Consider the following 17,120-nt stretch of genomic DNA (forward strand, 5'->3'; position numbering starts at 1 on the left):
TGCTGGCTCATCTTACCCCGTTCTCCCCTATGGACTTGACACTGGTGAGTTGTCGCAACTGCAACTCTCTCATCTAAACGGCGTTGGCTCTGGGTGGGTGATGCGAGCCTGTTCAGTGTTGACGAGAGAGCCAAACAAACAGAGAGAGCAGAGCAGAGAGTGAACGTGATACAGAGAAAGTCTGTGTTATAAAGTTTGTAGTAACTGACTGAACCTTTGTAGGCCTATATAGTGTCTGAGATCTGTGTATAAAGAGTGGCAGACTGGCTCGTTGTGAAAACGTGGGAAATTTCCAGGCGAAGTGCAAAGACATGTTTTGTGGGCTAAATTGGCTATAGTGCTAAGCTATAGCTTCAACTTCAAGTACAGTTTAGACTACGATCCTTATCGACTTTAGAGTACCGTGTTAAAGTGTGTTTTCTTCTGCCATAACTTATTCTTCGGAAAGGTATGTGTTTTTGTTTTTATTTGGGGCATCAGGGTAAGCACGTTATATTTTGCTTTTAATGTATAGTTTGAAGATGGAAGGCTCGATCAGCTGGTGTCTGCAGTTAAGGGGGGGATAACACGTTATAGACTGAGTCGTAGATTGAAAATGTCGATAAAATAATCTACGAGAGTCTAAATCCTAGGCTAGTTCAAGGTCTGCTAAAACGATTTTATGGCTTGTTTGAGTTGTTTCCATTGGGGTGCTCAATGCGAATAGACGGATCGCCCCCAAAAGTCCGTAGAAGTCGCCCCGTAAAACCGTTGTATTTTCGATAACTGCAGAGAGAGAGAGATTTTACCTGTGCTTTTAAATAGAGAGAGAGATTTTTACTTTAGCTGTTATGACTCACTGACAGCTGTTTGATTGTGCTGCGCTCGTTGCATATTCCTGTTGCCTTTGTGATGACTGGGGGATAATCTGGGATCGACTACTACTACTACAGTCTTGACATACAACATGATGTGTGATGATGTTGCTTTGGTTGTTATAATGACTGAGTTTTGAAAGTAAAGAAGAGTTGTGTTTAAGCTGTGTCATGGTCCACTGATTCACAATAGTAGCCTACTTTTAAACAGAGAGAGAGAGAGAGAGAGAGAGAGAGAGAGATTTTTACTTGTACAATATTTTTACCTGTACTTTGAGATTTTTCCTGTATATATATGTGTATATATATATATATATATATATGTCACTCATTCTTGAGATGAGGGACAAAAGTGGAAAAAACATGTCCCACACATAATAGCCTTATTTTATGTAAAAAATAAATTAATTCATAAAAATAAAAGCACTTGCAAAGTTAAGTGTAGTACAGTTGTGTATTATTATGCCCTTAATTTCATTATAATTGTTTTCATATTCCATCTGAATTAGTTAAAAGCAGGCCCTGTACCCAAAAAGGCCTGTATTTAGCCTGTCCCCAGCAAGTGGCCACAATTTCAAACTGCCAAAAAAGTGTCTAATACTGTCACAATCACATAAATATACATACTAAATTAAAGTAGATTGTCAACAACATAGCAAATAATATACACAGTTAATTTTAATTTATATTTTCTATTAAATATCTCATATCAAATGTTCGTCCCACGTCTCCGTCAACTCCGTCAGGTTTTTTTAAAAGTCTTAAATTAATCAGAAAATATTGTTGACAGATTTAGCCTGAAGACTCCTTTTCCAAGTCCCATTTATATTTGTTGCAACAGTGGAGTACCTGGTCTGACAAGCATTCAATTGTTTGATATTTTAAACAAACAATGTTGATAACAATGTGGTCACAGCTTTTACATGTCAACTCCGTCTGCACATTTTTATGATCTTTGTTAAGAATTCCAAAATAATGTTTATTATTTTAGTTTAGGGGTTAGGTTTAGCTAACAAAATTAAGCAAAAACAAAATGGCTACATTGTACTAAAGAGGGTTAAGATGAAAACAAATGCCATTTTGTCAACTCCGTCAGACGTCAACTCCGTCAGATTTTGTGTCTGACGGAGTTGACGTGTATCTGACGGAGTTGACAAAAGTGTTCCTAAAACAATAAAATTATTGTTTTTGAATAATGGGCAGTATTCTAATTTGGCACACAGTTAGAGCATGCCTTAAGGAACATTTTTGGCTATGGGGCCATCACAGATTTGTCTCGTGGTGACCATGGCAGCCATATTACAAAAGAGCCGCCACCTGATGTTATTTTACAATAACTCAAGTTCTACATCACCTAGGATCTTGATTCTGGTGACTAAGACCTAATTTTCAAGGATGAGGGATACAGTGGTACAATTTAGACTTTCCCTGTGACCATGGCAGCCATTTTTCAAAATGGCCGCCACCTGCTGTTATTTTACAATAACTCAAGTTCTACACCACCTAGGATCTTGATTCTGGTGACTAATCATACATTTTCAAGGATGTGGGGTACATTGGTAATATTTAGATTTGTCCTGTGACCATAGCAGCCATTTTCTTTTCAAAATGGCCGCCACCTGCTGTTATTTTACAATAACTCAAGTTTTAGACCACCTAGGATCTTGATTTTGGCGACTAATCATACATTTTAAAAGATGAGAAATACAGTGGTACTATTTAGATTTGTCCTGTGACCATGGCAGCCATTGTTTTTCAAAATGACCACCAACCTGCTGTTATTTTACCAATAACTCAAGTTTTAGACCACCAAGGATCTTGATTCTGGCGACTAATCATTACATTTTCAAGGATGAACTTTCTCTGGGAGAGGTAAGGGCTTATTTCAGGTGCAGGTTGAGTTTCTACTGACAGGACATTAAAAGGAGGTGGGCTTTCTGGCCTTTGACTTGCCCCTTTCAGGTACAGATGCACAGTTTGACTTCACTGGCCACTGCAGGGAACTGTGGGGGAGAAACTTTGGTCTCTTGACACCCCGATTAGGTTCAGGGTTTTTTTTGGTGGAGACTTGCCTTTCATGACATCTTTAGTTGATCTCCTTACTGCCAGTGGTGGCACACTCTGGGTCTCTGGGGCATTATATCTTGGTGGCCTCCTGCCAGTGTTTCTCCATCCTTCTCCTGAGCTCTGTGTTCTGGGGCTCTGTTATAGTCAACTTACATTGTCTTGGCTGGAGATTGCTTTCCTGCAGGGTCCAGCCCAGTCTTGTGCAGATGGCTGCTGGCCCACCTGGAGGCCCCAACCTCACTTGTTCGGTTGGTGTGATTAGGTGGGGTGGTCTTCCCCAATCAGGATGAGGGGTTTGACCCTTTCAAACGGCAGTCTGGCCAAGTGTCTGTATTTAGTTGTGAGTTTAGATACAGGATACGATTGCTCACCCAGCCCCAGGTGACATGAGGTGAAGGCTCCTTTGATTTGGTAACATTGCTTTGGTTGACATGCTGGGGACACAGAGAAAGACACTGATGCCTTCAGTGTCTGCACATCCTGCCTGATGGTCCTGAAGTCAAATCTTCTGTCTTCAGTCTTTCGCTCACTGTTCACTGCTCACTGTTCACCTCACCGAATTTAGCCCAAGGAGTTTGACCCCTAGTTTGGCCATAGACCCCCTAGTTTGGCCATAGCCACTTGCCCAAATGTGCCGACATGTGCTGACCTCATCACATCTGTGATGATGGCTATGGCCGTTTTTAGCCAACGTAGTGTTTTTTGTGCAAAACTAATGCTTGGAATGGATCCAGAATCATGAAAAGCCCTTAGTTTGACATGCTACTTAAAGCATAATGAAATTTAGAACATTTAGCCTTATATTGGTTGTTGATAGTACCCAACTTTCAGCAGCTGTCAAACATGCCCCTAGGGTGGTCAAATAGAAACCAATGTGGGATATGTTAGTAGACACCTTTACAAACATTGGTGAAGAAAATTCTTGGTAAGAAATGTATTCACAGATTTTATATTATTCTGATAATATTCCCTGAGTAAATTGGTAAAATAATAGCAGGTCCACCATTTTTGAAAATGTCTACCATCCATGGTCACAGGATAAATCTAAATAGTACAACTGTATTCCTCACCCTTGAAAATGTATGATTAGTCACCAGAATCAAGATCCTAGGTGGTGTAGAACCTGAGTTATTGGGAAATAACAGAAAGTTGGTGGCCATTTTGAAAAATGTCTACCATGGTCACAGGACAAATCTAAATAGTACCAATGTATCCCACATCCTTGAAAATGTATGATTAGTCACCAGAATCAAGATCCTAGGTGGTGTAGAACTTGAGTTATTGGGAAATAACAGAAAGTTGGCGGCCATTTTGAAAAATGGCTGCCATGTTCACAGGGCAAATCTAAATAGTACCACTGTATTCCTCATCCTTGAAAATGTGGGATTAGTCACCAGAATCAAGATCCTAGGTGGTCTAGAACCTAAATCAGTTAAACTTGTCAACTCCGTCAGATGTTCGTCAACTCCGTCAGACGTTCGTCCCGTGATGTTTTTGTTAATTTCCAAAGAAATAGAAAATTCGCTGTCAAATCTTTTGTGCTTATGTATTGAAACACCAACTGAAATGATACGTAATGATGTTTTTTTGTTTTTTTTACATGGTTTTCATGTTATAATATTGAAAATAAAGGTTGAAATGACGGTTTTGAGAAATTGGATATTTCATAATAGTGTGATATTGGAACAAAATAATATTAAAAGATTTGTATTGCTTAACTTGATTACTGAAAGCCATTATAAGATAACTGAGGACTTTATATTATTGTTGAAATGATAAAATTCAATTAAAAGGGATTTTAGTGTGTCTGACGGAGTTGACATGAATCAGGTATTAAGTGCATAAATGTCCCATTTTAGAAAGAAATGTTATGCGAAAAACCTGTTCCTTCTCAAGATTGGTAGTTGAGACCTGTGTCTACAAATACATCTATTTGATTTGAATGTATCTTAAAAAAAAAAAAAATCCAGTTTGAAAAAAGTTTTGTCCCTTATCTCAAGAATGGGTGACATATATGCCTCAGCCTAAAATCTTCATGATTTGATTTGAGTCATTTTCAAAAATCCACCTGTTGGTGGCACTGTAAACTGGCCAATGTGAAAATGGTGGGATATATTCCTCAGCCTAGTATGAAAGTCTGTGAAAGATTTCACAGACTCCAGGTCCCCAGCTAAATCTTAAGTACTGTACTTTTAGGCAGACATAGAATAGTACAACAATAGTACAACAATAGTACAACAACAACAACAACAACAACAACTAATTTCAGTAACAAATTAACAATGGAGGAATGGAACACCTTTCCAGAATGGAATTTCCAGAACAATGGAGGGGGATGAGCCAATCATTATCCATGCATCATTTTCATTTGACCAACAACAACAACAAACTGGTTCTAAATGTTCTCCTTTGACAAACAACATTGATTCTAAATTATGTTCTAATATGAGAAATAAGGTAAAATATACATGAAATAAACATGGGCGAGAAATCCGTGCTTTGGGGCAAGATATCCACGCTGTGGGGCGAGATATCCACGCTTTAGGGGCGAGCTATCCACGGCTTGAGGCGAGCCGTCTTCACTTTTTCGAAATTCTGGGGCGAGCCGTCTTTACTTTTCGCGGGGCCATAGCCAGGTCCATAGCCAATGCTTCTATGATTCTGCCCTGCATTGCAGGGCAGAATCATAGAACCCATTCATCCATCGAAACAGAAAAATCCTATAATCTTAATTTAACAATGCTAAATGTATCAAGATTGCATTGCAGCTGTACAAAAAGCTTGGATTATCCTGTATCTAGCAAATTGTTAAATAAAACAAATCACTTGTAGACATGTTTTTGAGCTACTTTCTGTCCAATTCTGTGCACAGTGTTAATAATAATAACCTGCACGGAATTTACTGACAGAAAGTAGTAGAGATGTACCGATACGGGCCCAATACCATCACCCGTGATAGCACCCTCAAGTACTCTGCCAGATACTCTGACCCGAGCTACCGAGGAGCAAAGCATTCGTTTGACACTAGGCTGAACGAATGTAACGGGAGCATGCATGTCTGACCCAGCGTTTACAACAGTGAGTGCAGTGTTTTCTGTTTAGATGTATGGGCTGTCAAAGCCAGAAAGGTTGTTTTTTTGCCACTCCGTAGGCGTTCCTGACTTCCTGCATAACGTCCGGGTACGATGATGTCACGAGTCTCACGACACGCATAGTTGAAGTTGGGTGTAAGAGGTTTTTCCCTTCTTAATTAATCTTAATTGTTTCATTCCAGACTGTGGAGTCCAGACAGCAGGTGCAGATGAACTCTCCAGACTTGACCAGACCCGACTCAACCATGAAAGAGGAGGAACCTGAAGACCAGCTAGACCTCAGTAGGTTTCACAGTCTCTCTCTCTCTCTCTCTCTCTCTCTCTCTCTCTCTCTCTCGTGAAAATCGCCAAAAACAGTCTACTACAAGCCAAACATTGGATCACATCATACAGAAATATAAGGGCAACATTATTATAAGATTAATAAATTAGGTCATTAAAAGTTATTTCCATTAGACCACGAGTTCCAACAATGTAATCCATTAGATATTTTCCAAAATCGTTTCAGGCTATTATTATAGTGGTAACAGTATCATTATAAGTACACGGCATAATGTCTGTTATGCACATTCATCACTTTTCCACCGGGACACGACCCTCTCATCTACATTGAGTGTCAAAACATTGAGTATCATTGGAGCATTGGAGTTTGGAAGGGCTCGTTGGAAATCACTCAACGCTCCCGTGTACCAGCGATTTCTAAACGTCAAACTAAAGGTATTTTCAGACGGGTGACGCAGGCGTTTTAACTTGTTTGTAAGTTACTCCCAAATCAGAGCTCGCACAATATTAATGGATTGATTTAATGCTCATATCAGTAAAAAAAAATAAGGCTCATTTAAATATTTGTTAAAAATAATGTGTTTTTATTTTATTTTATTTTTGTAATATAAGAATCTTGCTTAAACTTTGATGCCTGATTTTGAGTGTCCACTAGAACGACCTGGAAGAACCTGTACTTATTTAGTAACCATTTGGTCAGTTAGTAGGTTTGTACAACATTGAAGATACATTTTAGAAATCCAGTGTTGACTATCATGTTATTTCTTTGCTCCTAGAAATCCTGCACATGGTTGTGTGTAAAGAGGTTTCTCCTGAACAGGAGAGGAGCCCCAGTCTGCTCTACGAGGAACCAGAACCGCCACACATTAAAAAGGAACAGGAGGAGCTACTGCAAAGACCAGAAGAGCCTGATGGGTCAATGTTGACATTACTCTCAGTGAAAACTGAAGTTGATGAAGACATCTCTTCACACTGCTCTGAAGTTGAAGTTGAACTTGAATCGGACACTGAAGACAGTGATGATTGGGGGGAGACAAGCGGAGGTGTCCACACGGGAGAAAAATCTTTCCAGTGTAAACTGTGTAGCAAGAGTTTCAGGCGTTTATTTGGTCTCAAGAGACACCAGTTGATCCATAATGGAGAAACACCTTCCCACTGTACACAGTGTGACAAAAGTTTCAATCGGTTATCTCTCCTGAAGGCACACCAGCGCCTCCACACTGGAGAAAAGCCTTTCCAGTGTAAATATTGTGACAAGAGTTACAGTCAGTCTTCTTATCTGAAAAGACACCAACATGTTCACACTGGAGAAAAACCTTTCCAATGTAAACGTTGTGACAAGAGTTTCACCCTGTCGGATGACCTGAAGACACATCAGCATGTCCACACTGGCGAAAAACCTTTTCACTGTAAACATTGTGACAAGAGTTTCAGTGAGTCATTTAATCTGAAGGCACATAAGCGTATACACACAGGAGAAAAACCTTTCCATTGTAAATTCTGCCTCAAGAGTTTCAGACAGTCAGGTTCTTTAAAGGCACACCACCGTATCCACACTGGAGAAAAAACATTCTATTGTGAACATTGTGACAAGAGTTTCCGTGAGTCAAGTCAACTGAAGACACACCAGCTTGTCCACACCGGGGAAAAACCCTTTAACTGTGAACATTGCAACAAGAGTTTCAGTAGAGCACATCACCTTAAGTTACATCAGCGTATTCACAGTGGAGAAAAACCCTTCCACTGTGAACATTGTAACAAGAGTTTCAGTGATTTAGGTTCCCTCAAGAGACACAAGCGTGTCCACACAGGGGAAAAACCTTTCCACTGTAAACATTGCGACAAGAGTTTCAGTGAGTCAGCCAACCTGAAGAGACACGAGCGTATCCATACTGGATAAAAACCTTTCCACTGTAAGCATTGCGTCAAGAGTTTCAGTCAGTCAGTCAGCCAACCTGATAGACATGAAGACACACGAAGGTTTTCCACACTGGAGAAAACTAGGGATGTGCCGATAAGACATTGTGGACTGTAGACCATAAGAATTCCGAGAGAAAAGTACCTGAAATGGGGTTTTAGATTTTCCTATGCAAGGCAATGGGAATAATTCACTAATTGTAGGCATATATAAATTAAACTTTTCTTTTGCAAATATATGCTGTAGTACAATCATAAGTACACCATTGATGTGTGAAGTAAATTTCATATATACATACCGGTGTTCGGTGTGTATATATATATATATATATATAGAGAGAGAGAGAGATATTTGAAGTATTTTATGTATAATGCCCTTATTTGGGCAAAAATGACATCCTGGTATTCCATATTTGGGCAAAATGTAGGCTACATCCTGGAATTCCATAACTGATGTAATATTCCACCGATAGTAACATAATAACCATTAAGTTTCCACCGGACCAGTTTGTTAACCAGTTTTTAAGTTATTTTAACAGATGCATTATTAATAAGTCTTTCCCAAATGTGGAGTCCACACGGTTCAACAACACCAATCACTCCAATCAAAAATATCAGGCTCCATAGCCCAGAAATGGACACGTACGTGTACACGGCACGCCTTTCAAAAACTGCACACCTAGAATTTTGCTATCTGTAGCTACAGATATCACAGGGTGGCTTCACTGTTATTAGACCCCATCTATTATCTATGCTTACACAGACCGAGACAGACAGCACAGACCCAAACATGACGTTCCTTCGAGTTAAAAGAAAGCGGGGCACCAGTCCTGCCGATGCATTGTTGCTGGCATATAAACGTATTCGACCGGAGAGTACCTCCCAGAGCCAGGTGGGAATGGCACCCGAGACCAATGAAGCCGAGATGGAGAACTCTGTGTTCAGACTGGTGGTGACTGTGGCAACTCAGGACGCTCCGGTTCAGAGGCACGTCTGTGAGGCTCTGGCTCAGCCCTGTGTGACCCGTGCCCTGCGTCCCTGTGCTGCTAGAACCCACCGGGGCCTCGGAGATCTACGCAGTGCCAGGTGGAGCACCCTGCGAGAACCACGGTACCGAATCCTCTCCAGCCGTCGCGCTGGCCTATTGTGCCCCCAGGAGGGAGGAGGAGGCTCCTCCGAGAGGAGGTGGGCAGAGGAGACAGACGATAGTAATGAAAAAGAGCATTTGAAATGCTGGGGCTCTGGAGATGAGCAAGTAGTTGACCTCGAACATGAGAATGAAGAGAAGGATCAGGGAAAAGCTCTTGGCAAGACCTTGTCCTCGGAGACAGAGATGTTCCTGTGCAGCAATGTGAAGATGATGGAGCGTCTCAGCATGACCACAGAGCATCAGGGAGAGGTGGAGCACCGGGAAGGGGAAGACTATTACGTCTACGACCTTTACTACCAGGAAATGGCCACCACACCCGGCTGGATCGAGGACATCCTGTATGTGAAAACATACGCAGACGAAGAAGAGCTGGTTCCTGACCGGGTGGTTAATGAAGAGGAGGTGTACGAGGATGAAGATGACGAGAATGAGGAAGGCAACTGGAGGAACGAATACCCAGACGAAGAGGAGAGTGAGGAAGGCAGCAGTGACAAAGGTGAACGCTACGATAGGCAAACGTCGTTCGGATGGGTAGAGGAGGTGGACGACGAGGATGAGTGTAATCTGAATGAGGAGGAAATGTGGAGGAACAAATACACAGATGAGGAGAGTAATGAAGGTAGCGACAGAGAGGAATGTTAACAATAAGGCACTGTGTTTCATTTACTCTTTATATGTTTTTCTAATAAGGCGAGAGGTTACATGCACGCATCCGCCTGGGTGACGGCAGACTGCTGGGCGAGCACTGGCGCTTTGTCATGGTGGATCAGATCAACATATGGAGTGAATTGATGTTTGTACCATTAGGAGAGACTAGACCTGTACGTGCCTGTCGGCCACCGGCCTACTTATATACAGCTTTAATGTTTGTGTTATGATATCTGTACAAACATTAAAACTGCCATTGACAATGAACGGAGAATTTACGTCGTATGTGACTGAGCAAATCGGCATGTATGTCGGTGGGAACCCTTGGCCAATAAGGGACCACCATTCTTGATGATGTACGATGATTAGAGCGCCCCTCACTTCCACACGGGTGTGATTTCTTTCCCTTCAAGTTTAATACCTATCTATCTATAACCTTGTTCTGAGCTCTTTTCTTTATACATACAGTAATTACAATGTGGGTGAAAGCAATTAGTTCAGGTTCTTTTCACAGGCTTTATTACAACAATAAATACTTGATTTTAAGGGGAAATAGGAAATAGTGCACTGAGCGCACTGTGCAATGCAAACTAATAGGCGAGTGTGCTCCCGGTGCGCATTTCCGAACGCACCCTAAATAAGTGAAAAATGGTCAGCGTTGTTACATTGCTTGAGGGCTGATGCATGACACAAATAAGGACATTTAATGGTATAGTAATTCTTCTTTAATTCAGTGCAGTACAATTGGAGTGTAATGCAATATGCAGCAGCATTATGCAGTCAGGGTCCAGGCTCATCATGAAACAAAACAAAAATGTTTGTAAGTCGGTTACAAACAACAGCAACATTTTAAAAATATACACATTTTATGTATACTGTTAAGCCAAACATTCTCAGCAGTTATATTTACATTATAATAAGCGTAGTGCCAGCACTACTCAGTTTAAAATTTAATTTAAACTTTAAATAATGGAATGCCATCACAGGACTGAATGACAGCATTGGTGTAGGAGCCATTCACAGTGTTGACTCTGGAGTCATTGGTGTAGGAGCGATCCACAGTATTGACTATAGGGCATAGCAGTGGGCGTGATTTTAATAATTATTATAATATTTATATTATTATTTTTGTATTATTATTATATGGAAGCAGAAATCCCCGCCCACTGCTATGCATTGGTGTAGGAGTGATTCACACTCACAGTATTCACTCTATGGAGGCTTTGTGGAGGAGTGATCCACAGTTTCACAGTATCTGCTTATGGAGGTATAGCGATCCACAAAGTCACAGGATTGACTCTATGGAGGCATGGTTGTAGGAGCGATCCTGGGTGTAGGAGCGGTCCACGGTATCATAGAACCTTAAACAGGCTTTGTAATGTAGCAGCTTCTCGGCCAATGGACTGGTGGTCAGCCCTCTCCCCTGGACACTCAAGTCTATATATCTGGACAGCACAGGGAGACAAAAGGTATGGGGTGCGATGGTACAATTAAAACATATTTATTCAAATGAAATAATATTTTTTTAAATGATTTGATGATTTCAATACAGCAACACAAAAGCACAGACCGCACTATCCTAATACCAATATGTGGATAACAATCAAAGGTGCAATACATAAACTACTAATATTGCAAAGCAAATAAACATAATAGTATGAATTGCATGCTTATAGTCAGAGTTGTGATACTGCCTATCATACCTGTAGGACATTTTCCAAAACATCACAGTGTTAATAGCCATCAACGTGGCCAGAAAGAAGAAAAATCTCTCCAGGTTCCCATCGCGGAGTACATTTGGGTAGAAGTTACCTTGAATAAAGAATGTGAAGATATTAACATATTATATTAGCAGTTTGGGGTATTTACTTTAAAACAAAGTATTTATTTATTTATTTATTTTACCTCCAGACACCAGATAGACCAGCTGAATGATGAAGGCTCCTAGGAAGCAGCCCCCTCCATAGGACAAAGTAAGAAAGTGCAGAGAAATACCTCTGATGTGGCTAGGGGTTAGTTGGAAAGATATAAGAGAACCTGCCAATGAAGAGAGAGAAGAGATCAATTAAGAAAAGTAAAGTCCACATAGTGGAAATGTGACATTGTTTGATATCAATTCCCATTTTGTATAAAAGGCAGATCAACCAAGTACAATGTAGCTGTATGTGGTGCAAATTCTGATTTAAGACAATACAGTACTTTGACATATAAATTATGTATGTAAATAAAATTACATCTACATTAAGTTCACGGAAACAATTGTTCCCTGTTGAAAGTACACTCCCAAGCGGTGGTTCCCAAACCTTTTAGCCCATGACCCCAAACAGAAATTAGACGTTTTAGCAGATCTACAAGCTCAAGCGTGTTGTTTTGTGCCGTGTTATGAGCTTGTAGATCGGCTATTTTCACTACTACCAAAACATTTGTTTTCTAAATTATGGAATTGAACAAATAAATCATTGAATTTGTTTTGAATTCATGAAAATGTTGGCCTTTTGGGGAATGTTTTTTGATTATCTATTTATTTTTTATTTTTGAAATAATAATTAAAAACAAAATGTGGGGAAACAAATAATAAAGGGACCCATTAAAATGTTCCTGCAACACACAAATGGGTCCCGACCCAGTGCTACAAAGTATAAAGCGGCTTTTTAGTCCATTCATTTCACTCACAGGCAGGTGTTACCAAGGCCTCAGCCAGACCAAGTAGGATGTACTGGGGGGCCAGCTGGAAACAAGGCATGGATGACACCTGCAGAACCTTCCCAGAAAGGGCCTGCTCCACTGGTGAGTAGGTCTTTCTGTGCATCTCCGAGAAGCCGGCCACCAGAACTGACAGGGCCGCACACACATGTCCGAGGGCTGAAAAGAGAGAAACAAGGTCATATTTCTTCAACCTGAATTGTGGTGGTGAATTGTTTTAGTTCATTTTCTGTTTAGCCTTTTCTATTTTAAAAAATAGCTACATGCTCTCAACACATTGCATCACAATACATTGTGAGCTTCTATAGATCGGCTAAAGTAGCCAGTTTGTTGCCACTTTTTTAATGAAATTATACTAGCTCCTCCGATTTGTACACTGTTTAATTTGCTAATGGTTAAATTAACTGAGAGAGTATTTTCAGTAGCGTGCACAGATAGACACTACTAGGGGGTGCTAGAGCACCACCTGCCCTTGCCCTCTGGACAGCAATGTGCCCCCTCTTGTACAGTGCACAGACAGTACAGTATGTGGACCATGGTGACATTGATCAATTCTTGATAAAAAAAAAAAAAAGCTTCTATGTATATTATTTATGCCCCAACATTTATAATCTCCCACTATTAAGGCAACTGGCCGGTTCCATGCGCTGCACAAGGTGACCTTTTTTCACTTGAGCACCCATGCCCCTGTAAATGTAAAGGAAAGTATTGTCTGAGTATTTTACTGTGCACGTGGGTGTGCTTACATTAATACTGTATACAGTACACACCGATGACTTTGGCTGGGGCTAGCGGTGTTTTGTCCATGGAGAGGTAGCAGGTGGTCACACACTCTATCAACGGGGCCAGGAGCAGCAGAGGGAGGATGCTGATCACGTTCATGGCACCGATGGGCAGCAAGAAGCCGCTCAGGTGGAGGTTGGAGTTCATCGTCTGAATGTAGTAACTTGAGGGGATCTGTGGGGAAAGTCCGGAGTTATAGTAGGTGATGTCTCAGCGCGACACGTTGTGAGCTTGTAGATCGGCTATCAGCAAGTGTAAAATCAGTCATTACGACGTCATCAAGGCCTGTCAAAATACATTTTAGTCGACTAAATCAACTGTAGATTTAGTGGACTAACATTTTATAACATTTAGTCGACTAAAACTAGACAAAAACTAAAACATTCCAGGTGACTAAATGTGACTAAAACTAAATGAAAACTATTCAAGAGACTATGACTAAAACTAAAATCTAAATTTGCTGCCAAAAAACCTACATGCTTCAGATTGCAGTATATGCATGGTAACGAATGACCCAGACGTGTGCGTTCCCATTGACCTACCTGTGTGATGCAGGCTTTGTACAGCAGCTGAAGGCCAAAGAGTGGGAAGAGCCTGGCCAGCACTTTGACATTCTCCACATGCGTCTCACTGTAGCGCCCGCCGTTGTTCTCTTTGGCCCGGTCCAGCCAGGAGGCCACGTCTCCACTCAGATGACGGGAGTGGAGACAGCACATCTTCAGAGAGTTGAGGAAAACTCCCAATGTCGTCAATAAGGAGCCACCTGTGAGACAAACTCAGTCTTAACCACTTACACCCTAAAACAGTATAGATGTGCTTAGTTGACCGCGGTCCCCCAGGGCTACAGTATGTTCACTAGTATTTCCCTCTAGTCCACTGTTGTGTTTCCCTACATTTAAAAAAAGATATAATATATTCAGTTGCATCGTTCTCAAGTAGGCCGGTGGCCGACGGGCACGTACAGGTCTAGTATATAGAATTCATACATTTTAAAACAAACAAATCTAAGAATTTCCATACAATGAAATAATAATAATTGGCCTGGACCGTGGCTCAGCGGTCCAGGTAATCCAGTCTGGCAGTGTGTCGTGGGTTCGACTCCCGTTCCCGACGGCCTTTACTGCATGTCACCCCCCCATCTCTCTCCCCATTTCCTGTCAGCCTACTGTCTATCCCTCCATAAAGAATATCAAATAAAGGCGAAAGTCACAAAAATAACATTTACAAAAAAAACATAATAATAATTACGGAGTAGTGAAAATAGCTGATCTACAAGCTCGTAACGTGGCGTGTAGATCTTGTCTCAACCTGAAAATTAGAACCTCAACTCTAGTCGACACCAAATCTCTTTCCCCGAATTTTCGCCCCCAGAATAGAGACGGTAGGTATCAACAGGTTACACATTACATAACATTACTTCCATGAGTAATGAAGTCATATAATGCATTCTTTTACAAATTGTGTAATATTATAATTTTGTATTTTAAGTAATAACGCATTACATGACACGCAATGTATAATTGTAACATACCTTGTTACTTTTAATATAAAAAGTAATTAATTATTACATAATTAGGGAAGGTCTGTTTTAACATAACTTTGCTCTCCTAATGTATTCTTATTATTAGTTATAGCTAGTGTATAGGTTTTTAGTATGACCATTTCATTTTGTGTACACAGTGTGTTACCTTTCTTAGGATTGAAAGTGAGTTTGTTGCGAACCATGTGTATGGCGATGAGGGCCAGCAACACAGAGGTGAAGGGGATGAGAAAGCCCAGGTTTTTAGCCACAGATTGCTGGATATAAGCAATACCCAGAAATACAACTGTGGAGTTGAGGTTGACCAGCCAATAGAACCTTTGGAGGAATGAAAAATGTACTAATTAGGAGACACGCCATCAAACAATAGAGAAGAGTAGAGTGATATCAATGAGTGACATGAATCTGACACTTTTCTTTTTTAAAGATCGTTGTAGGCAATTATTGCTTTATTTAGAGAGTAGAGAGCTGGAAACATGCTCCAATCGGAATCAAACCAACCAGAACAATAAAAAAGTGCAGTTAGTGCACTATTCATTGATCTATTGGTGCGCCCCTCAAATTATCATGTGTAGTTGTGAGTTTGCATAGGATATAGAGGAATATTCCAATTTCTTTCAATTAATAGAAAAAAGGAGGGTGTAATTGTGAAGAGTAATTGAAAGGTGCTCTTTGGTTCAAAAAGGTGAACGATTGACAAACAAAAAACACAGTACAAAGCACTGTGTATGAAGTTAAATAATACACGTATACAACATAAAATGAAACCGTTACAAAATCCTATTCGGCCCAAAGGCGGCTTTCATCAGGAGTCAGGACAGACGAAGGCCACCTTTTTATTTATTTTTACTTTATTGCCTTTATTGCCTAAAATGATTTGCTTTAAATTTGTTTTTATTTATCTCTCACTGTTGATACGAGAAATGCAAAAATGTTGCAATCCCACATGTCGATGCATCAGAGTGCAAGCCAGATGACCAGAAAACAGAAAATGTCTGGTAGGAGACAACATCACTCACCAGTTGAAGAAGGACAGGAGCTGGTGCTGGTTGTAGCTCTGCAGGCTGTATGCCCCCATGGGGCAGAGGATGGCCCGGATACCCCCGATGCCCAGTGCAGCTGCCAGGAGGCCAGTGTAGAACAAGATCTGCTGCTCCCGTGGCTCCAGTTGGTGAGTCATATGATGATTGTCAATGTAGAAGTCCTCGAATGGGAACGCCACCACAGGGAGCATGGCTGTTCCTAGAAAGTGAAATGGGGCAGGTGGAGGTTGATGATATCTTGGATCTAAACAACGAACTGAAATGTTTGTGCAGGTAGAGAGTTGTGTGGATGGTTACCACTATACTGTATACTTTGTCATATGATGAATAGTGGAAATACACAATCTACAAGCTGACACTGTGAGCTTGTGGATGCTATTGTGTTATTGTGGATGCCAGGTTGAAATTGGTTTATCTCTTGGATGAAGCTTACACCAAAGAGGAGATTGTATGATTAATAAAGCTTTTGTAAAGATAACGATTATAAGTTTCAGGACACCACCCTGTGGTTCAGAATGATTCATCTGTGAACAACAACCCACTAATAATATAGGCAGGCCTATGTATGTTTTGACTCAGATTTGATACACCTCAGAATAACCACTTAAGTAGGCCTACACAACAATTAATGTGTCTGACATTGTTTCTTATACATGAATACAAACAGTTCCTTGATGGTATTGTTTTCCCAGCAATATCAGATGAAAAAAAAACATGTAAAAGTTACAACAACCAACATTTAAATTCCATTGTGTCTTACCAAAGAAATGAAGCAAAGCACATATGTAGAGCACCTTGGTCCTTCCTAAGCAGGTTTCTGCAAACCAGCCGACCAGAACAGGGGTGAGGGTGCTGGCTCCGATGAAGCAGAGGCTGACGGTGGCAGCCAGGTAGTTGTCATACCCAAGCTTGACGGTGCAGAAAAGGATCATGTTGCACACCATCCCAAAGAAGGTGAACCTCTCACAAAGCTCCACTAACAGAACGCAGATGATAACTTGAACTTTCTTGCGGGACTTCCGGCGCTGTAGGTGAGGGTGT

The 17,120-nt window shown here is 40.8% G+C and overlaps 2 protein-coding genes and 1 long non-coding RNA gene across 3 annotated transcripts; 2 read left to right on the forward strand and 1 right to left on the reverse strand.

The window, feature by feature from the left end:
- The first annotated feature begins 175 nt into the window (after nt 1–175).
- LOC308313629 lies at nt 176–7,497 on the forward strand. The gene is made up of 3 exons (XR_013963901.1): nt 176–448; nt 6,196–6,295; nt 7,072–7,497. It is a non-coding gene; the product is annotated as an uncharacterized lncRNA (long non-coding RNA).
- Nucleotides 7,498–8,750: 1,253 nt separating this feature from the next.
- LOC308314479 (putative RNA polymerase II nuclear localization protein SLC7A6OS) lies at nt 8,751–10,004 on the forward strand (the record flags this gene model as incomplete). The annotated part of the gene is made up of 1 exon (XM_080762110.1): nt 8,751–10,004. The coding sequence occupies exon 1, from the start codon at nt 8,964–8,966 to the stop codon at nt 10,002–10,004; it is 1,041 nt and encodes a 346-aa protein (XP_080618236.1). The 5' UTR covers nt 8,751–8,963.
- A 1,291-nt stretch (nt 10,005–11,295) lies between these two features.
- Nucleotides 11,296–17,038, reverse strand: slc15a5 (solute carrier family 15 member 5; the record flags this gene model as incomplete). Its single annotated transcript, XM_080762111.1, has 9 exons — nt 16,840–17,038; nt 16,056–16,278; nt 15,185–15,354; nt 14,039–14,259; nt 13,484–13,670; nt 12,684–12,872; nt 11,916–12,047; nt 11,714–11,822; nt 11,296–11,455 (listed from the first exon to the last, which is right to left on the reverse strand). Exons 1-9 carry the CDS (start codon nt 17,021–17,023, stop codon nt 11,296–11,298), a joined length of 1,575 nt encoding a protein of 524 aa, XP_080618237.1. The 5' UTR covers nt 17,024–17,038.
- Nucleotides 17,039–17,120: the final 82 nt, after the last annotated feature.

Source organism: Protomyctophum bolini, assembly GCF_963924005.1.
Source record: "Protomyctophum bolini genome assembly, chromosome: 4".
Taxonomy (NCBI): Eukaryota; Metazoa; Chordata; class Actinopteri; order Myctophiformes; family Myctophidae; genus Protomyctophum; species Protomyctophum bolini.